Source organism: Corylus avellana, chromosome ca4, assembly GCF_901000735.1.
Source record: "Corylus avellana chromosome ca4, CavTom2PMs-1.0".
In the NCBI taxonomy this organism is placed as follows: Eukaryota; Viridiplantae; Streptophyta; class Magnoliopsida; order Fagales; family Betulaceae; genus Corylus; species Corylus avellana.
In genome coordinates, this window is record NC_081544.1 from 35,196,221 (window position 1) to 35,218,734 (window position 22,514).

Here is a 22,514-nt window from a genome sequence, read left to right on the forward strand (position 1 = left end):
CCCCCAAAAAAAAAAAATCCCCGTCCCTCACTCCTGTGCGACGACCTCCACCACCGCCGGCCTTCCCCACCGTGCGATGACCAGCTCTTCCACGCCTGAAACCCTCACCGACCCGGCCCATTGGCACTGCCGTTAAGCTCAACAGCGCAGACTTCAACATCGCCTTCAAGTGCACCAGACAGCCTCCACCACGCCATGATGCCTGGGGCCTCTTGAGACCCTTGGGCTCTCTGAGGCTTTCACGAGGTTGAAAAACCAAGGCAAAGTAAGAAAGCCATTTCATTTTGATTTCATTTCCACATCTTTCACTTTCTGCTTTGTCTATTACGTTTTAATTTCGTTCTCAAATTGAAAAAGGTTATTCTCTATTTCAAATGGGTTGTTGGTATTTCGTTTATTTTATATTAATAGGGAAAATGAAGCTTTGTTCCTGAGAGAGAGAGAGAGAGAGAGAATGAAAATATTTGTCCCGGAGTTTTCTATGAGTGCTGCTGCTATACGGTCAACGCAGAAAACTCATGTTTTTTGCCTTCCACTCAAATGCTGCCACCTCATATTATTTCAACATACAAAATAAGCTTGGCTTCACAGGATAATAACCCAAACAGCTTCTACTCAAAAAAAAAAAAAAAAAAAAAAAAAAAACCCAAACAGCAAACTTCACCCGAGAAGCTTGGTTTCACGCCGCCACCACCTCCCGCGAAGCCCACGCCGCCCAGCTTTGCATCGACCAGCCACCCAGTTCTGCCCACGCCCAGCTCCACCAAGCCCAAGCCGCCAGGCTACTCCGACGGTTCACCACCGCTGCTCCGGCTGAGGGAATTAGAAAAAATCATTCCTCCAAATTTTTGGCTATACTGTGTCAATTACATTTTTGGCAATTTTGCAATTGCAATTTCTTTCAAATTACATACAAATTCATCCGCTGCAAATTCATCCACAAATCAATCCACTACAAAGCCAACATCAATGCAAGTTCATCCACTGAACAAATCAACCCACTGCAAAGCCAACATCAATCCACTGCAACTATACAAATTCATCACATTTTTGCATCACAAATTGATGTAAAAACAACAAAATAACCCAAAAAAAAGAGAGACTAAAAATATGAGAAATCTGTGAATTTGCTACCTATAATCACTGAACAAATCAATCCACTGCAACTATACAAATTCCATCACATGCACTACAAGTTGATGTAAAAGCAACTAAATAACCAAAAAAAAAAAAAAAAAAAATCTGAGAAGCGATTTCAGGCAAGAGCGTTCCAACAGGGGATCAAACAAGCGATTTCAGGCTGGTGGGCTGGGCAGCCTGCTGGTGCTAGGCGGTGGGAAGCCGAATCGACGGGGATTCGGCCTGCTGGGAGGTGTTGGATTTTCGAAGTTGATTCCAGGCGATTTCGAAGCCAATTTCAAGCGATTTCAGGCTATTTTGACTTCCAACAGTGGGCTGCTGGGTGGTGGGCAGCCGACTGGACGTGGGATCGACCTGGGCGTGGGTGCAGAGGAATGGCTTGCTGTTCTGGGGAACGGCCTGCTGGGCGGTGGGCAGCCGGTGGGCAGGGGTTTTTTGTTAGAGAGCCGGTGGGTTTTTAGATTTCATTTTGTAGCGATGGTTTTATTTTAAGAGCAGGGGGTGTTATATTCTGGTGTGGGTAAGTTCATTTTGTAAGTCAAAATCCATATTAGTCTTGTGCAACCATCCCCGGGACAGCTAATTTCTCAAAAAAAAAAAAAAATTATATATATATATATATATATAGGATTGCACAAGGTTTAGAAGTCATTAAAAATTTAAAGCAAATGCATGATAATATCTTTTTCTAAACCGCCACCTTTGCCAACTGCCTTTGGCTCAAGTGGCATTTTCTAGCCCCCTAATAAACAAATTGAGAAATGTTAGGGGTACTAACTCTTTTACTAATATATGTGTATTAACATGTTGTGAAGGTTATTCATTGGAGATGTTCAAAACAATAAATAAAGAAAAATGCTACAAATACCAATAAATAAGCTCCTCATCATGTTATTTTTTTTTTGACATGTCCACATAAGGGAATTGGGAGGAGGGATTCGAACTAGTAACATCCGCTTCATGGGGCGTGGTTTACAACCGATTGAGTTACCCCTTGAGGACTTATAATGTTAGTAGTTAGTAAAAGAATTAGTACCCATAACATTTCTCAAACAGATTAGTCCAAAAGTTCTATTTTGTGATGTACATGGGTTGTGTTACCACTTGCATGTATATTAAAGGGGTGGGCATATACCCGACCCACCTGCAATACTCATCCGACCCGCCAATTTGCCGTTATTAAAACGTGGGTCCCGGGTTTAATTTTTGAATACCCATACGGGGCGGGGCGGGTCTCGGTTTGTTTTTTAAAAAATCCGGATACCCGCCTGCCCCGCTTGAATTTACTATAACCCTAATAACCCCAATATAACCCTAATAACCCCAATCGCATCTTCTCAGACTCATGGTCTCATCTCCTCTCAAACTCATGCTCTCAGTTTCTCACGCAACCGTGCTTAGCATTCATCGAAGCTCCGATCAGCCAACATCTAGGTTAATCTCTTTCATTCTCTCTCTATTTACCCATCTCTTTGTTTCACTCTGTTTCACTCTCGTTCTCTTTGTTTCCCTCTCTTTTGCTTTCTCTTCAACTCATGCTCTCTCGGTTTTGTTCTCTCTTTGACTCATGCTCTCTCTCTCTCTCTCTCTCTGTCTCTCCGGAACCCGCCCCCGCCAAACCCGCACTACCAGCCTCGTTCTCACCTGCCCCGCAAACCCGATACCCGACGGATAAAATTCGCTATAGCTGAGTGATGGGTTAGAATTTCAAAACCCATATGTTGTGGGCCGGATGCCCGAAATGGCCAATACCCGGCCCGCGCCCACCTTTACAACAGTTATATTTAAATGATTTAAACTACAACCAACACCATATCCGCGATCAGCCTAGAGACCAAAAGACGTGTTCAACACAAAAGACCTTCAACTAAACAGTCTAAACGCCTTATTCAGGTTTTTGGAATTTCAAAGTATTTCTGATAAAATTTCACCCTCAAGAATTCATTTGGACGGAACATCTCCATGATCTTCCATGTTGAGAAATTCGCTAAACACATTCATAACCTTGTCGGTCCAACGATATCGTCTCGCGCTCTTTATTCATGTCTTTTTGCTCCGTTGGAGTCGAAAACATTGTCCGATCTAGACATTGTCATCGCTAAAATTCCTGTTGGAATCAGCGAAGATGAAATTGTTCGGTCGCTCTTGAATGATCAAGCATGTAATTGCATAGAGTTGTCCTCTGACCTTGTTGATAAGTTGCTTCATAGGTTTAAGGATGATTGGAAGTCTGCATTGGGTGTGTTCAGATGGGCAGAGTCGCGGTCGGGTTATAGACACACACAAGAAGCATATGATATGTTGGTGGACATATTGGGGAAAATGAAGCACACGGGTAAGATGAAAGCTGTTCTGGAAGAAATGGGTCAGTGTCAGCTTGTCGGGCTTAGCACTGTAGTGAAGGTGATGAGGAGGTTTGCTGGTGCAGGGCAGTGGGAAGAGGCTGTGACGACGTTTGATGAGTTGGGAACTTTGGGGTTGGACAAGAATACAGAGTCTATGAACTTGTTGCTCGACACCCTTTGCAAAGAGAACAAGGTTGAGCAGGCGCGCGAGGTGTTCTTGGTGCTCAAGCCACATATTTCACCGAATGCTCACACGTTTAACATTTTCATTCATGGTTGGTGCAAAATGAATCGGGTTGATGAGGCACATTGGACGATACAAGAGATGAGGGGAAACGGGTGTCTCCCTTGTGTCATTAGCTACTCAACAATCATTCAGTTCTATTCCCGGCAATCTAAATTTTCTAAGGCCTATGAGCTGCTTGATGAAATGCAAGCTCAGGGTTGCCCACCGAATATTGTTACTTTCACCACTATTATGTGTTCACTGACAAAGTCAGAGGAGTTCGAGGAAGCGTTGCATATTGTCGACAGAATGAGATCAGTTGGGTGTAAACCTGATACGCTCTTCTACAATGCATTGATCCATACTCTCGGGAGAGCTGGCCGTGTAGAGAAGGCTGTACGTATTTTTGAGGTGGAGATGCACAACACTGGGGTTAGCCCAAATACGTCAACCTGTAATTCAATGATTGCTATGTTTTGCCATCATGGTCAGGAACAAAAAGCCTTGAATGTCCTCAGGTACATGGAAAAATCAGGCCTTTGTAAGCCTGATGTTCAGACATACTACCCGTTGCTCAAGGTGTGCCCTAAAACTGGGAATACGGACAGTTTTTTGAGTAAATTATTGGATGACATGGTCAATAAGCATCACCTTTGTCTTGATATATCAACCTATGCACTTCTTATTCATGGGCTTTGCCAAGCAAATAAATGTGAGCGGGCTTACTCACTCTTTGAGGAGATGATTGGTCAAGGGATCTCTCCTAGATATCAGACATATCGTTTGCTATTGGATGAAGTCAAACAGAAGAATATGTATGATGCTGCTGAAAGGATTGAAGGTTTGATGAAAAAGTTATAAGTTGTTCGAGTAACAAGCATGTCAAGGTGAACAAGTTATTCTTAATGCTCCTTCTGAGAGAACATAACATATCTACTTCCTTGTCCTACAACACAACGCTAGCTATACTCTTAATTTGCTAATATCTGATGTGCAAGGCTGAAGCAGCTTCGAAGTTTAAATTAATTTGAAATCTAAAAATCATTCTTGGTCATCTGCTTCACATCAAAAAGTGCTTGCCACACCTGTAATTGCTTGGCTTTACACTTGTGTGTCAGAATTGGTCAAATCATGCTGTCTAAAAATACATCGTTGCTAACTTGTTATCAATTTTAAATTTGTGTGTTATAAAAATGCTGTATTTATATCATTCATGCAAATCTAAGCATTTCTTCTTATGTTGCAGGCAAAGAGAATTGGCATTTTAGTGTTGTATCATCAAAGGCATACAACAAAGCAGGCAAGGCCACAGGACATCTGCAATCACCAGCAGTAATCCAAATAAGAGCTTTGGAGGGATTGGGAATATTCATGTACGAAAGGTATCAATACTCACCAGGCTGCACACGAAGACTGTCAATTGTGGGACATATTAAGTTCATGCTTTCCCATGTCACCTACTTGATAAACAACTTGCATTTGATGGACTGGGAAGGAAAAGCGAGGTTTTTTTTTTCCTCGTGGAGAATTTTAAATGCATCTGCGTATAACTAATTGAGGATTCTGCAAACCATCTTAATTGGAATCACAAATGATCATCATTAGACTGTAAGGAACATTCTCCTATTTGTTTATCCTGATATAAGTTCATCAATTCTGAATGTTATGGGTGCAGAAAATGGTTTCAGTTTCTTTCCTTTTTTTTTTTTTTTTTTGGGGTTGTCTGTATGGTACCAATTTTTCTGAGCTGCTGTTGCGGAACCTATTGATGTCTTCCAAATTTTATTCATGCAATTTTGCACACTTAACTTCCTTGAGTTCCTTCATCTCGCTTGCCTTTAGACAATGGTATTCCTGCTCCCCAACGCATCACTGTTGGTTATGGTTTTTAACTTTTTCCTGCTTAGTGGTGTTTATGCTCTCCAGGAAAGAACATGATAAATTCTCTTCTCTAAAGGTTTCCAAGTAGCAAAAAGGAAGGTAAGAAGCTTTTGTGCGGAGTGGTTTCTGTTTCTCTGATTGAGAATGAAAGGGTTAAAGCCACAAAGATGGTGCTTTCTCTCAATGGAATACTCTTGGGTGTATGGTTTCATTTGAAAAGTAGCAGGAATGATTTCTATGGTGCAGTCAGGGAGACATTACACCTCCATTAGAGGACTGGTATGTCTAGCCATAACATCTATTGTTTAGTCATTATTAAACCTGAATTTGATTTAGACACTACAACCATTAAATTAGGGAGCTAATTTATTGTTATTTGCTACTTTCTGATATTTAAAAAGTTGCTTTAGAAAAAGTTAACAATTATCATTTTGGTAGGGACCTGCATTCCATATTCTTATGAGAAAGAACCTAATAATATATATATATATATTTTGTGAGTAACATGAAAATCTTTGTAATAAAAGGAGAATCCTGAGTATGCAGGTAGTATATATAGGAGTCGAGTCCCTAAAGAATTACAGCCAAATATAGTCAGTAAGATCTACAAACAAAAATTGAGAATTTCCCATTAAAAGGCCATATTTGTCAGTCTTTAACAGTGAGAAATCTTTTGTTCCCTTGAATGGGAACATCATTACAAAATGTGGTTGGAACACCAGTAATAGCCAAGAGTCCAATTGATACAGGATATGTTGAAACTTACACCCAAAAATGTTTTAACACTGAATTTGCCAATACCAAACTTATGATCTAGAAAGAAATAAAAAAAAGTGCCGTGCTTTGGGCTGTGGACATTTCAACAATGTATGGTAACCTTGTTCCCGCCAACTCTTCCGTTGCTTAAGTACACATTTTCAGGTAATGAGCCATACAAATTTTGATGTTAATCTAATTCAGCTCACACTTCTTATGTTGAAGCTTATTTGAAAGTATTATTATTCCCACTTGCTATTTTTCTGGTTCTTTTCTGTAGTAACTGTAGTTTGAATCTGGAAACATGCTCTAGTTATTTTGAGTAAATGGTAATTAGTCTCTTTCTAAGTGAGAAGAAGGGTGTCTTGTGGCCACCATTCTAATAAAACCTGTAAAGTTAGCTTTTTTGCTTGCTGGTACTTAACCCTGGTTGATTTTATTGTACTTATTTCCATTTCCCATTGACAAACACAAGGGCTATCAGTATGAAACCTAAGATTGTTGTTATTTTCCAAATATCTTTGTGTCACTTTCTTTTCTGAGCTGGTGGGTCATTAGTTTTAGGCGTATGCAAATTGGTTTTTTGTTAAGATCATACATGCTATTGATTCTGCCTTGTTTGCTTTGATAAAGGTAATACATAGATTACACTTGCTTGATGTTATTGATAAGTTAAAGTTCAAATCATGCATGGTATTAATATGTGCTAATCAATTTCCAATAATGTTGATGAAAAGAGCTACTTAGTCAATGCTAGATTTAGCTCAAACTAGTCTTATTGGAGTTTGAGTATGTAATAGAATCATATATTTTGTCCTAGAGAAATGCTACACTTTCCAAAAATTTTTTTCTCCAAAATATGGTTTCCAAATGATGTGTCATAATCCTATGTAATCTATTATTATGAGATTGTGACACATCATTTAGGGACCATATTTGGAGAAACAATTTGGAAAGTGTAACACTTCTCAAAACGTTAGACTAATTGAGAGCTTATTTGGCTAGGGTCATTGTCCATCCATAAAATAGAATTTCTCCAAATTTTGGGTTGATATCTCCATGAATTTCTCCCCACGATGGGACTTCCTTGGAATATGTGGGGCTTCATCTGTAGTTTTGTAATAGAGGATTGTTTATCCATATGCTAGTAGCAGTCATGATGCCTCCAATGGCACTAGTGTGAAAGCAGCATTGTTTTTGTGACTGCTTCGAGGATTTATCATATCTTTTCATCATGGCAATTCTTTTGCTTTCTTGTGATTGATTACGACTCTTCAGTAGTTACATCTGTCAAGTCTAAACAGGGTAGCCTAAAAAAGGATTCCAACAAAAGGAAAATGTAGAAGTATGTTAAAGAAAAATATTTAAGAGGCCACAAAAGGTACTAGTTGTTTGCGTTCAATATGGAGTATTTAGCCTTTTAGAAAGTCCAGTTCCCATAAACATTGTTTCATTCTTGTGAACTGTGCGGAATTTGTTACTGTGATGTTTTTACAACACTTGTCAAACAATTCATATATCTGTCAAGATTTAACATCTGATTGTGGTGCTTGGAAACATTTTAAAATTCCTTGCTTTTCTCAGGGCATGTAGCTAGTATGATTTTGAGTTGCTTATGTTTTCAGTGCTAACTGTTAATGGTGGTAAGCTAAAACCTACATATGTTATTGAATTTTCTGTGTAATTAATTTTCTTTAATGCACTTTTAGTCAGAAAAGAAAATTTTGTATAAACAACATTGAATGGAAACAAATGTCGCCTGCTGTTCATTGGGAAATTTAGGGCTAACTGCTTGAAGGGTTGCTGGATGTGCAACATGTTCTTCCAGTCGGCTCTGCCCTGTGGAAGTGACTGATGGGCTAATATGAACCTGTCTGATCTTCCACTTTATGGGTGGCTAATATGACAGGTTGCATATAATGAGATTGCTGTGGTTGCTCATTTATTATTATCAAATATAACTTATTAGGTTCGGATTTATGCTTGGTCTTCTTTTTATCAGATGTGTAAATTGCTTTTGCTGACACTTCTATTCTATTCTTTGACAAATTTTGTTGTCTAATTCTAAGTTTTGAAGCCTAACTGAATTGTTCAGCATGTGCTGCACCGAACATTGTGTAAATGATTGAAAACTTCTGGTTCTTTGTTGCCAGTAGGAAAAAAATGATTGAAATGGTTCTTCATAAGCAAACCAATATTGAGCTTGCAGCTTAATGCATATGGTTGTAGTTAATTGGAGGTCCTACAGCAATGTAAATTTAAAGAAAAGAATTTTATGATCAGTAGTGATGAGACGGGACTTGAATTTTAGTGTTATTTGGTGTCTGTCATTGGTTGGACAAGGCAGGTGGTCTGCCTTAATTTGTAAAACTCTTAGGTTTTACATTAAAATTAAAATGGAGGCAGAAAGAGATTGTAGTGTGATGGCGGTGCAGCTAGGGGTTGGCAAAATACCCAACCACCCCCCTTGGGACTTGACCCGAAAAACCATCCGAAACATGCAATGGTCATTTTCCACCATTGGTCGGGTGGTGATTAGTAATGAAAATGTGTTTCCAACAGGGTTTGAGTTGGCTGTCGGGTTTAGGGTTTCATAAGTCAATATCCACCGACCTGACCAAAACCTGCTGCCTAGTTTGGTGGTGGGATGCAAGATATCCCCTGATTTGATGGTGGGGTGCATAATCTTGCATTCCTGACCATTACTACCCCTCCACTATCCTGACAAACCGATTGACTACTGTCTCTATTTCTGTGGTTCGACTGTCCTGATGCGGTTGGTTGGTTGTGGGGGTAATTCGCAGAAGACACTTGTCAGTTCGGCCATGAAAATCACAGGCAATAGGATTGTAAAATTGTTAGATACATGAACAAGAATTTTTATTTCAGATGCTTTGGGACACAACATGATACTTTGACGATAAAGCTGGGACAAGGATGAGATACGGTTGGGGTATGGCTAGGGGTATGATAAAATTTCCTAATAAAAATAGGGATTGAAATGCTATTCTAAAATGCTTTGAGGTCAAATACTAGAAAATGTGTAAATGCTTTTGGATGGCAATGCAATGATAGTGGCGAAGGTGTGTTTTTGGTGTTATGGTGGTGGCAATGGTGGTATAGTGGATGCAGTAGTTGACTGACAGTGGGGTGGTGAATCTGGTGATCGCATTCTATCATCGTATTGAAGGTGGTCATTGTTGTTCTTATTGGTGGTATTGATTAGTTTGTTAATAAGTGATTCAATGATAATGAATGAGGAGTATTAATCTTCTATTAGACAGCATGTTTTTAACTCATTATTTATTAGGTATCTTCCGTGAATGTGAACCAAGTATAAAGACTAAAGAGTAATTCTTTTCTTCAAATCATTTGATAACCCTAGTCATTCCTTCATAAACAATAATTGTGAATCAAAATCAGTATGCATGTGCTAAAAGATCAAAACTTAGATTCATACTTCTTGTTTAATTGATAATAGCTCTGGCTGTCGTGGAATCAGCTATGAGTGAGAGTTGTGCACTAATTACGACTTTTTAAATATTATTGAAGAGCTTAATATAATTTAGTAGTATATTAAGTTAAGTTCTAAAATTAGGTCGAATGAATTCACCTAATTCCATTTTATTATTAATAGGACATCTTAGTCATTGGGGCATGTTCAAGGAAAGAGCTTGTAATTGCCATCAAAATTTATTTCGATGCATGGATGCATATGTTTGAGTTGGACATAATACATCTATCAAAACTTAGCCAAATAGTTTTTGATCAGATGGTTGTATGATAATTTCCTTTGGTGCATTCGGTGTCGCACTATCCCTTGTTTGGGAATATTGGACGATCAAGTGCTACAATGCTCTTTCATCGTATTATTAACTGGTGGCTCCCTGTGTACTGATCAAATGTGGCTGTGCATGTATTACCTGTTGGCCCAACTAGGGTAGCATTAGTTTGTCACTAATATATGTGCTTCTATGTATTAATTGTTTCCCATTCTTTATGGTGGGAGAGTATCCCATAATGGTTGCATGCAAGTTTGTTCCCTTTTTCATTTTAAGGTTGCTTTACTCGATCAAAGGTCAAAATTTCCACACGCTTTTAGTATACTGGCAGATGTTGGGTAAGAGCTCTCTTGTGCTTCAAGTTTTATGACGAGTTTCTGATTTGGGACTTCCATACCTGTCAATGATGATTATGCATCCTACGTGTTTCCTAAAGATTTGAATATTTTAACTGAATACTTGTTTTTACAGGTGGCCCTTGTTCCGAGACCGAGCCAAACATCGTCGAGCCAGTGCTACGGTCTACATTCTATCAATCGGTGTTGGAGCATTAATGTTTAATGTGCTTGAAGATATTGGATGCTCATGGATTGTGGTCTAAACACCTGACACCTCTATACAGCACTGGAGTCCATACATAGTTATGGAATTCGCACCAGATTCTGTATGCGGGTTACACTGCAAATTTAAGTTAAAAGGCTCCACTCCACTTTTGCAATACGCAGACCTGCTTTATCATAGTTGATATTTAAATTGTTCGAGATGAAGTTACAGATCAAAGGTAATTTACACAGTTGGACTTCATTTTACTGAGTTCCGAGATACTTATCGAACTAGTCAATTTCATTTCTGTATGTGCATGTAATATATAATATATATTTATTGATTGATCTTATAGAACACTTTCCATCAGCGTGAGTTCTTGTTTATGTAGATGCTGATATATTTCAACAATATTAATTGGAAAAATTCATGCATACTCTTTTGGTTTGCCATTACAGCAAACGTGTCTTCTCTCTCTCTCTCTCTCTTTCCCGCAAAACTGGATGTGGATGATTTTTAATACCGAGTAGTATCATAGCATTATTCAGAATAATTTGGGGAAAAGTTGGTAAATAAAGTGAGAAACTTAACAAAGAAGGAACTGAAAGTGAAACATTGAAGGTGAAGCAAGACTTCATAGAGAACCACCAGTGTAAATTCTAAGAGCTTGATACAGGAAAAGCGAATTGGAGTAACTCTTGATCGTTTTCAAATGTAGCCATGTCTTCTTCTCCCAAGGTCACCCATGCCTCTATTCCATTGCCAGATCTAGTGCTCATCAACATAACAACATTTTTGATGGGCACATTACTAATGCATACCCAAATAGGCCTTCCCCATCCAAAATCAGTTTCATAAAATGGAAAACCAACCCAACTGCTAAACGTGTAAAACTCAACCTTCCCTTTTGACGCTATGTCTAGTACTTCTTTCATAGACTCACTAGCCTGGTGTAATCCATCTTCACCTTGGAGCTTCTTCACATAATTGTCATCAATTTTCCCGATTGCTCTCCTCAGCTGAACCACCAAATCTTGCCACTGTGTCTTGTTTTCCACCTCAACAATTGGTGCAATGGTAAGCTGCCAAATATTCCCAAAAGCATGCCCCGGCAACGGTGGAACGGTTCGTGCTCTTAAGTTCACTACATGGGTTATCACCATTGATGACCTTCCTTGCAGTGACTTTCCTCTTCTGGCATTTTTGGCAGACATACTTATAAGAGCTGTTACGGCTTCAACACAAGTAGGGTCGTCAACGCACGAGCCTTTGGCAGCTGCTTTGGCTTTCAGTGTAGCTAAACTGGTTACATCAAACACAAACCTCTTCGTCAGAGTCTTCTCTTTCGCAACCAAATCAACCGGCGTGATCTTGTGATGCACGTCTTTAGGCGGAAAGAGGGTGGTTGAAGTTAGACAGGGAGTGATAGTTTCGCCGGCTCCCATGAGGTTTCTGTCCAAGCGTTGAGAAACGTGGCTAGTGTTACACCGTCGGCCACCTTGTGTGAAATGCACACACCAACGCCAATTCTGCCGCAGCTGAGGACATTAAGTTGAACCGCTGTGACCGGAACCGGCTTATCAGCATTCAATTTGTAGGGATTGAGTGGGAGAAGCTGTTTCAGTGAATTCAAGTCTGGGTTTTCAAGAATCTTTGAGAGGTGAATGCTTGCATGAGCTCTTACAAAGATAACAGCTTCATCATGAAGCTCCACAGATGCATCTCTATTGACCTTTCCTGCTAAAGGGTCGAAGCGGGTGGGTTAGGGTTTCTGCTAGAGATTTCTTAAGCCTATTGTACATCGTGATATGATCCTCACTGGCAGGAAATCCATCAGCAGAATAGAATAGAAGAATGGGCACATAAATTGGAGGGGCTAGTTGATCTAACAAAGAGTCTGTAGCTTTTAAGGTGGGGAGGAGTTGGAAAGAAAGGTCTGATGGTCTCCTTGGAGATTATCTCAATCTTCATCTTTATTCTTCAAATTCTTGGTTTGTTCACAAATCAATAATACAAGTTATGGCCTTCTCTTTTGATCATTTGTGAAAGTTTTGACATCTTTTATAAATAGATCAGCAAAATGTCGTTCACCACATGGGTTTTGAGATAAAGATAGGATGAAGGGTTTGGGATTTAGAGGAACAAAAGAAAACCCGAGTCAGATCCATTTATTCTGAAGGATATTCTTTAAAGAATTTTATATCTTATTTTTAATAAAGTTTTGAAATAAATTACATGAATGGATTGAGGGCTAAGGTATAGATCTGATTAGTGATTACAATGAAGCCTTTGATTCTAATTAAATTTATATCTTAGAGAAGTACTTCTTGTTCAATTTCTAATACAATCTGTCTTACATTGTATAAGCTTTTCATTTTATATTACTTGTTTCCCTACACCGAGAATTTTTTTTTAAAAAAAAAATAAAAAGTATATATATTATGTGTACGGACATGTGTAGGACAAATTGAATTATACAAAGAAAATTTTTATATTAATTTTTTTAAAAAAACAATTATCTTACGTGAATGATTAACCTGTGAGCGAGTCAAATACATGTCTCCGATCTCATTGCATGAACAAAATAGCAATGAAAATTGAATTGAGATGCTTCTGCCTATGAGGATGACCATGATGACAACTACAACTGTGTTGTATATATAAAATATAAAAATAAAAATAAAATAAAATCGTACATGGTAGGGAGAGATTGAATTATACAAAGAAATCAAGCCGTAATTAATAAATTGACAGGACTCTGGATGCATGATTGCTTCTTTTCAACAAATAATCAACTTGCCAAGCAAAAACAAGCTATTCCATGTCATAGATTCAATTCAGGAAGATTGAAATAAAATTAACATTATTGCTGCTCACATCACACGAAAGTAATCTTTTTCAGGGACTCTACATGGAGAGCAGAACTAGAACTGGTCCAGCTAGCCAACTACATATTTTATTCAGAACTTTAATTGTATCCCTAAACAAAATATATTTTCTTTTTGTTTGAATTTCTCGGTATGGGAAACAAGATTCATCTTGAAATATTTAAATTTTCCCCCACTTTTTTTTGAATAATTATCGTGCTTGAACGACTATAAAGGACCAAGAACTAGATGAAGAAACACAACTGAACGAGCCATTTACAACCAATGGCTTTAACATAAGAGGGGCAAGGAACTACGTCTCATGTATGATTGTCCTGGAGAGCCCGAAGTTCCTCATAACTGGCCAACTGAAATAAAACTATTAGAAAGTCCAGGAGATACATAAACATCTCTGAATGAAGGATTGATATCTCCTACTTCATTAATAGCTAAATGACTCCCATTAGCTACTTAAATAAGAGATGAACCAAGATATGGACGAACATTGCAAAGAGTATCAGATGATCTGGTCATATGATTGGATGCAGCAGAATCAATAAGCCAAGACTTATACGAAGTAGTACCATTATCTTGGAGCCCTAAGGCGGAAAAGGCTAACATAATCATCTGTTGGACCATTTCAAGAGTAAGAACAGATGATCCTGCCACAGAAAAAGAAGCTGAGGACATCACTAGAGCAGAAGAGGTGTTCACTGCAGCTTAATAGGCGGTAGCTTGACGATTCTGAGACCGAATGGGACATTCTTTGATAAAGTGGCCTTGTTTCTTACAGTAGTTGCAAGATTTCTTTGCATAGTTGGCGGCAATATGACCATACTCCTTGCAGCTGAAACACTGGACCTTGCACATATCCTTACCCTTCCCTTTCCCGTAGGCTACATAGGCTACTGGATTTGGGTTTGAATCTTGCTAGAACGTAGCCTGTGTGAGAAGATGATGCTCCTCGCGAAGTAATTCTCCAAAACAAACATCCAAAGATGGAGAAGGATCCCAGTTCATCAAATTTGAGCGAGTAACCATAAATTCAGGGCGCAATTTCATCAAGAATTGATCTCTCTTGCTCTGCTCATGAACAGCCTGAACAGCAAAAAGAGATACAATAGGTACCTTCGCATAAACCATATCAGAAAATTCTCCTCATAAATTCTGAAAACCAAAAAAATACTCCTGAATGGAGAGATTGCCTTGAGTGTAACTAGCAATCTCATATTCCAACTGAAAACGACGTGCGGTATTATCCTGGTGATAAACTTTCAGTAAATACTCCCATATAGTCTTTGCAGACTTATAGGGCCTCAAATTGAGCACAATAAGAGGATCGACAAACCCTAAGATCCACGACATCACACGTGCATCTTTGACCTTCCACTTAGCCAACTCCTTAGGTTCCGTAGGAGCTGGATCACTACTGTCAATATGGCCCCACAACTCTTTCCCCATAACAAATAATTGAAACTGGAATTCCCAATCAGAATAATTTTTTCCAGTAAAACGAACCCCGAAAGACTAGCTAGAAGACATGATGAAACCAAAAAGGAACACCTGAAACTACTAGAATCAAAATTTGTAAAACCTGATAAAGAAGTAACAATCCCAAACCCACCAGATTTGTTGGACAGCAAGCCCAAGCCCACCAAACAGCACCCAAACAACAACCAAACAGCATCTCACGTCTTCACCAAACAGCAACCAAAAAATATGAGCCCACAGCTACCGGTCACTAACCAAACATAAACAGCAACCAAAATGACCACGCGACCATGCTGCCATCAGCCCAAATCCTCCATAATCGCCAACAGCCCGAAACGACCACACCGCCGTCAGCCCCTAATCCTCTAGAATCACTGGCAGCCCCAAATCCACCAGAATCGTTGACCCAAATCCTCTAGAATCACCAACAGCCCAAAACGACCACGCCGCCATCAGCCCCTAATCCTCCAGAATCGCCGAAAGCCCCAAATCCTTAACAACCACGCCGCTGTCAGCCCCTAAGATGAAATTCAGATAGGAATAAATCCCCTACCATCAACAGAAACTGTCGAATAGGAGTTTTGAACCCTTACAAGAATTATTGACAACTTCCCCTGAAGTTACCGACAACCAAAGAGACCAATATCTCAGTCCCAACCCAACACAGAAAACTCGAATCACAACCCTAATTTAGATGATTTTGGCTCTAATACCATGTCAATTGTATTGAATACCTCTCAATGTGAGGTTGCTCGTCTTATATAGGAATTGTATAGCTAATTACAGGCTGTATCTCAGCAATTACAGCAATCTAGGAGAACAAATAAGGTAGCTAAAATCCACCCAATAATTACAAAATACTATAGCTATAATACAAAAACATGTCATAACTAGAAAGACTAATTATGGCTAAATATATATGATATATATGCCGTATCTGACTGACAAGAACGTATATAAATTCATTCATCTTCACTTGAGTCATGAAAAGAAGTAATATTAAATCTATGGGGTGGTCCTCCACGAGAAAAAATGAAAGCGGATATATATGGGGATAACGGATCCCCTTGCCTTATACCACGACTTGGAGTGATTTTACCATACGGTTGCCCATTTACCAAAACCGAGTAAGATACTGTATGAACACATGTCATCATCAACTGAACCCACCGATTTGCAAACCCAATCTTCCTCATCAAAAGCTCCAAAAAATCCCACTCTACCATGTCATAAGCCTTACTCATGTCCAACTTAAGGGCCATAAAACACTCTCTCCCCTTCATTTGACTATCCATAGCATGCAAGGCCACCAATATATTGTCAATGATGAGTCTGCCTGGTATAAAGGCATTCTGTGTAGGTGAAATAATAGATGGTAACACCTTTTTCAATCTATTTGCTAACACTTTTGATATAAGTTTATACACCACATTACAGAGACTAATAGGCCTATAATCAGATACATGGATTAGACTATTTAACTTTGGAATAAGCATAATATTTGTCACATTGACCTCTACATCAAAAATATCATGATTAAGATAGTCAAGGACAGCATTGCAAACCTCAGTTTTCACTATACTTTGATCCACGATCGTTGGTAGAAACATGCTAAAAATCCATCAGGTCTTGGAGATTTGAGAGGCTGCATTTAGAAGAGTGCATTTTCAACTTCACGTGGAGTAAACATTCGCAGCAGCCCTTCATTCATTCTGTTGTCACCCGGCTGTGCAAATTTGCCAGACAGATATGTGCCCCTTGTGTCTCCCCTGCCGAAAACAAAGATTGATAAAACTTCACAAAAGCCTCCCCGATCTCCTTTGGCTTTTTCCACTTAACCCCATCTTCATCCTCAATCTGTCGAATGGTATTAATTTTCCTTCTGTGACTAGCCCAAGCATGAAAAAATGGTGTATTCTGATCCCCTGATTGGTACCAGTTCTGCTTTGCACGCTATTTCCAACAAATATCCTCATGCTCGAGAATCAAGTCAATCTCTGACTGTAACAGCTTTATTGCATCCCAATTCTCGGGTCCCTCCTCCATCTGCAAGGTCTCCAGCTCCTTGGTTTTTTGCTTCAAAATCTTTTCAGCATTACCAAATTTACGTACACTCCATCTGGTGAGGTCATTTTGGCATTGACCAAGCTTTTGCCTAACCAATTGCATCTTAGAACCCACCAGCCCACCTCCCTCCATGCATCAGTTATTGTCTGATCGTATTCCTCATCCAACTTCCATGCAGCTTCAACCTTAAAACTTTTGTTATAGCTAGCCCGTGTCCCTCCCCCACCATAATGGGTGCTTAATTTAGTTTTTTTTTTTTTTTTTACATGTCCACACAAGAAGGGGGAGGGGGATTTTAACTAATGACCTCCACTTCATTAGGCGTGGTCACAACCGATTGAGTTACCTCTTGTGGACGCTTAACTTAGTATCGATTTGTCTTATATTGCTTTCAAAAGCAAGGAAAAAAAATATGCTTGAAAATCCAAGTAAATTAGACAAACAAACAAGAAATCCATAAACATTCAAATGAATTAAAACATAAGACCTTTAATTTTAGTTCAATTTATATAAATTAGAATATGTTAAAAAAAAATTTAAAAAAAAAAAGAAAAAAAAAGAGAGGTTAAGAAGAATTATTACCTCCAAGTTGAATTTTTAGGCCAATAAATTATGTTTTTGTTAATATTGTTGGAGAGTGGAGAAAGAGAAAGATAGAGGTAGAGAGAAAAAAGATGAGAGATGTTAATGTTGGAAAGTTGAGAAAGAGACGTGGAATGAGAGTGAAAGACTTAGAGAGAAAAGAAAGAGAGAGATGTGGAGAGAGAGGAAAAAAAGGAGAGAGAGAGAGAGAGAGAGAAACATATGAACCGGTTCAAGAGAGAGACGTGGAATGAGAGACATGAATGACTTGGAAAAGAGAGAGAGAGAGAGAGAGAGAGAGAGGAAAAAAATGAGAGATAGAGAGAGAAGAAAAATGTGAAGAGGTTCAATTTTTAGGACATAAATTTCCTCCAAACCGATTTGGATGAAATTTCGTCCAACCCACATAAAATAGTGCAAAGTGTCTAAGCATTTAATATACACATTAAATATTAAACGTCATTAATAGCAGTTTACTTACTAAGGTTAACATTTTTATTTTATTTTTCTTTTGGTTAAACGTTCGACTAACGTTTTGTTTTTTCACCAAGGTTAAAACTACCCTTAAATGGGGAAGACCTAACATCATATTTGATTAAAAAAAAAAAAAGTTAGAACTAAAGAAGCTAATGTTGGCTTAGAAGAATTAAAAAAAAATAAAAAAATGCAACAACGTTAGATAACTCTCTGTTAATGGGATAAATGAATAGTTTAAAAAAAAAATTAAAAAAAAAAGTTAATGTGATAAGTGAATAGTTTAAATAAAAAAAAAATCAAAATGTTAGATAACTCTCTGTTAATGGGATAACTGAATAGAGATTAAAATTAATCAAAATATTATCCAAAACACGAAGACTCAATTGTTAAAATATTAAGAAGAGTAGCATACTATGATAGCAGTTTTCACGTATATAGCAAAAAATCCTGATCACATATGTTTTCTTCTCCTAAAGCAACAATCTTTCAGTCGCATATGCTGAGAACTTGAGAAACAAAGAATGGAGAAAAATGTATGCTTTTGATATGACTCATCTACTTAACCTTGTTTAAATGTAATTTTTTTTTTCTTCTAACGTTAGGTCTTCCCTTTTTAAGGTTAGTTTTTTTTTTTTTTTTTTGACATGCCGCACAAGAGGGGGAGGAGGATTCGAACTAGTGACCTCCACTTCATTAACCTTGGTGAAAAAACAAAACGTTAGTCTAACGTTTAACCCAAAAAAGAAAAAGAAAAAGTTAACCTTAGTTAGTAAACGGCTATTAATGACCTTTAATATTTAATATGCATATTAAATGCTTATACACTTGGCGTCATTTTATGTGGGTTGGACGAAATTTCATCCAAACCGGTTTGGAGGAAATTTCTGTCCCAATTTTTAACTGTTTACTTTTTAAAATAATGAGTTAAAAAATCAGTTTAGCCTTTAAAAAAAATGGGTTCACACCACATGTCGCGATTTGAAGGCACTTTAAAAAAGAAGGTTTCGGCTATTATATATGATATATGATTTGATTTGTATTATTTATTTCCTTATTTGATTTGGACATTGATAATACTTAATTTATGAAATAATTTATAAATGAAAAACTCTTGAAATATAATTAAACGCCATTAATTATGCTAATTTAATGACCGATTTTTTAAGTAAAAACTGGTTTACTCTTAAAAAGTCGGTTTACAAATTATGCATTAAAAAACCAGTTTTGCATTAAGAAAATAGCATTAGGAAAAAAGCCGGTTTAGCATTAAAAAGCCGGTTCACAAATTATACCAAAAAGAAAAGAGCATTTGGAACCCTAGCTCTCTATAGAGAGCGCCGCGCAGGTCCTTGGAGGAGGGAGGAAGCCTTGCTCTTCTCCATCGTGCTGCCGATCTCCACCACATCTCCATCACCGTTTTTGTTCGCATCGCCGACAGCCTCCACCGCTCCTTACTCCGATGGTTGCTGTTGTATTGTGGGTTTTGTTGTTTTTGTTTTTTCCTTGTATTTTCTTGCTTGTCTTGTTGTTCTGGTGGTTGGGTTTAGGACGTGAATAATTTTCTGGCCTTTCGGGTCGAGAAGGACTAATTTTGGCATGGTGCTTTCACTCATGCTTGGAGAATGGCTACCTATGTCCCAAATTGAATCTACATCGGGCAGATCTGTTCTATAAGCTAAAGATTGGGCATAGGGTAGCAGATGTAGATGTCATAGGGTTTCAATGTAAGATTTGTATGTTTTTTTAACTCTATGACGTGTAATACTTTAGCTTCAGCTAGGAATTTCAGAACTTTATTCTCTTTGATTGTAAGAGTTTTTGTACTCTTGATTATTCATGAACTATATCAGAATGAATTTCTTTAAAAAAAACAATAAAATAAAATAGAAAGGGTTCATGCCACTTGTCGCAATATTAAGGCACTTTTGAGAGTGATTCGGCTTTTAGATATATATGACTAGCACATAACCCGAGCTATGCACGGGATTCTTCTTTATAATTTAATTTTAAAATTAAAACCCATCCCCATCTAACTTTTCATGTGAAAATTTATCATACCCAATTTAACGAAAAGATATACTAAAAGTTATACACCAATACATTATTGAATGTGCACTTTTTTTTTTAGTGTACTGAACATGTACTTAATGACACAATCACGCACAAATGAATTAAAACATAAGACCATTGAATTTAGTTTAATTTATATAAACTAAAACATGAAAAAAAATCTTTGGTCCAATCGGAGTAGTTTAAATGACAAAGAAGTATAAAGAGAGAGAGAGAGAGAGAGAGAGAAACTAATAAATAAATAAAGAATAAAACTTTGATTTTGATTATCAAAGCATTAATAGAAATTTGTAATAATCTATTATATTTTTGGTGTGATATCTATTATATTTCAATACAAATAAAACCCATATATTTTTGAACATTCAAAGAAGATGAAAAAAATTAAAAAAAAAAACATAGAGAAAAAGAAACAAAATATTTTTTTATGAATACAAAATTTTTTACACAACATTTAATGTAATTAAATAAAGCTTCTCATGCTTAATTATCTATTTCATGTTTCCAAAAAACGAATTTTTTTTTTTTGCACAGTAATCAAATAAATTTTTGCTTTCTTTTGCCTGAAAATTTGAGTATAACACAAACTAAAAAAAAAAAAAAAATCTCTTAACACATTCGAATGAATTACTACATATTTGTAAAAATATTAAAATATTTGTTCTCATGTGAGTAGTTTAAAAAGAAAATAATAGCAAGAAGAAAACATGTGGATTTTGATTATCAAAGCATTAGTTTTTAATATAATTGGTCTGATACATATTATATTTCAATAAAAATTAAAATTCATATAATTCTAAACACTCTAAAAAAACTACAAAGCAAATTAAACAAAATATTTTTTTATGAATACAAAATAAAACAAAATCTTTTACAAAAACTTTAACGCAATCAAATCAATCATCACATAAGGTGCAATGCTTAATATTTCTTTGGTGTTTCAAAAGTATTTATGTTTGATTTGTGTTTATTAATCAAATAAATGTTTGCCTTGTTTTGCTTTCAAAAGCATAAAAACACTTCTAAAAATGGTCGAAAATCGACTAAATCACATAAACAAAACAAAAAATCAGGTAAAACATAATTGCCTTTATTTTAGTTTTATATATATATATATATATATATATATATATAGGAAATGCTAGGGGTTTGCCTGGTGTTCTCCTAGTGCCCTCCTAGTCCTAGATGAATATTATTTTATAAAAAAAAAAAAAAAAAAGTTGGTCTTATTTCTCCCCATGAAATGCTAGGTAATCTTCAAGTGTTTTCCTGGTGTCCTCCCATTGTTTTCCCTTTCTCCCCTTGGTATTTATAAAATAACATTCACCTAGGACTAGGAAGACACTAGGAGAACACCAGGAGAACCCCTAACATTTCCCTATATATATGAAAAATGATATGTGCTGTTCTAGTATTCTCTTGGTATCCTCCCAACTGTAATGTGCCATTTAAAATAACCAATAGATTAAAAGTCAATAATAATAATAATCTCAAATTCAATTTCATTTTATGGGTTTGGCTCTAGAGGGTGGCCGGACCACCCCCGGTGGGTGGCCGACCATTTTGGCTGGGGGGGGTGGCAAAAACCGTGCCTCAGTGGTGGCGGCCACCCCCTATAGTAAAAAATGGGGTGGGCCACCCCATAGTTTTATTAGTTTATTTTAATTTTTAATTTTTTTTAAAAAAGCTAATTAATATTTTATTATTTAAAATTGAGTGAGACATGTGGCATGATGTAGGCTGTTGGATGAAAGTTGAACGATCAAGATGAATAATTAGAGAATCTCCAATTTTCCTTCCAATGGGAGGGTATCCTGATCCATTCGGAAGAGTCTGATATAACAAATATCTTCATTGATTTGACATTTACTTTAACTAGAGTTATGGACTTTTTGAACGGATGCAAGACTTTTTGGGCCCATACAAGTCACTTCAAGCCAGCTATAGCCACTGATAATTCCCTTTTAACGAGCCTTTTGGCTAGGGACTCACAATCTCTCAATGACTTAAGGGTCGCTGACCTTGGAGGTCATGGTTGTCTTTGGCAAAGGACTTGAAAAAAGAAGTAGACTAAAACTTTAGCAAATTTGATTGATGTGAAAAAAAATAAATAAATAAAAGTAAATAAATAAATAAAAATGTTTTATATAAAAAAGTGAAAAAAAAAAAATGTTTTGTAGTTTTTTTTTATTTGAATAGTAATAAAAAGTGATTAAAGTGATGTAAAAAGTAAGAATATTGGAGTTGATTTTGAGAAAAAAAATTTGGGGTTTTGGGTCATTGATAA

At 37.1% G+C, this 22,514-nt stretch overlaps 2 protein-coding genes across 2 annotated transcripts; one reads left to right on the top strand and one right to left on the bottom strand.

Annotated features, from left to right (window-relative positions):
• Positions 1 to 3,102: 3,102 nt before the first annotated feature.
• On the top strand, positions 3,103 to 11,071 carry LOC132178478 (pentatricopeptide repeat-containing protein At3g04130, mitochondrial-like). The gene is made up of 4 exons (XM_059590907.1): positions 3,103 to 4,598; positions 4,958 to 5,319; positions 5,669 to 5,871; positions 10,602 to 11,071. Exon 1 carries the CDS (start codon positions 3,103 to 3,105, stop codon positions 4,570 to 4,572), a length of 1,470 nt encoding a protein of 489 aa, XP_059446890.1. The 3' UTR covers positions 4,573 to 4,598; positions 4,958 to 5,319; positions 5,669 to 5,871; positions 10,602 to 11,071.
• A 261-nt stretch (positions 11,072 to 11,332) lies between these two features.
• LOC132178479 (stemmadenine O-acetyltransferase-like) lies at positions 11,333 to 12,118 on the bottom strand. Its single transcript, XM_059590908.1, has one exon. The coding sequence runs from the start codon at positions 12,116 to 12,118 to the stop codon at positions 11,333 to 11,335; it is 786 nt and encodes a 261-aa protein (XP_059446891.1).
• Positions 12,119 to 22,514: the final 10,396 nt, after the last annotated feature.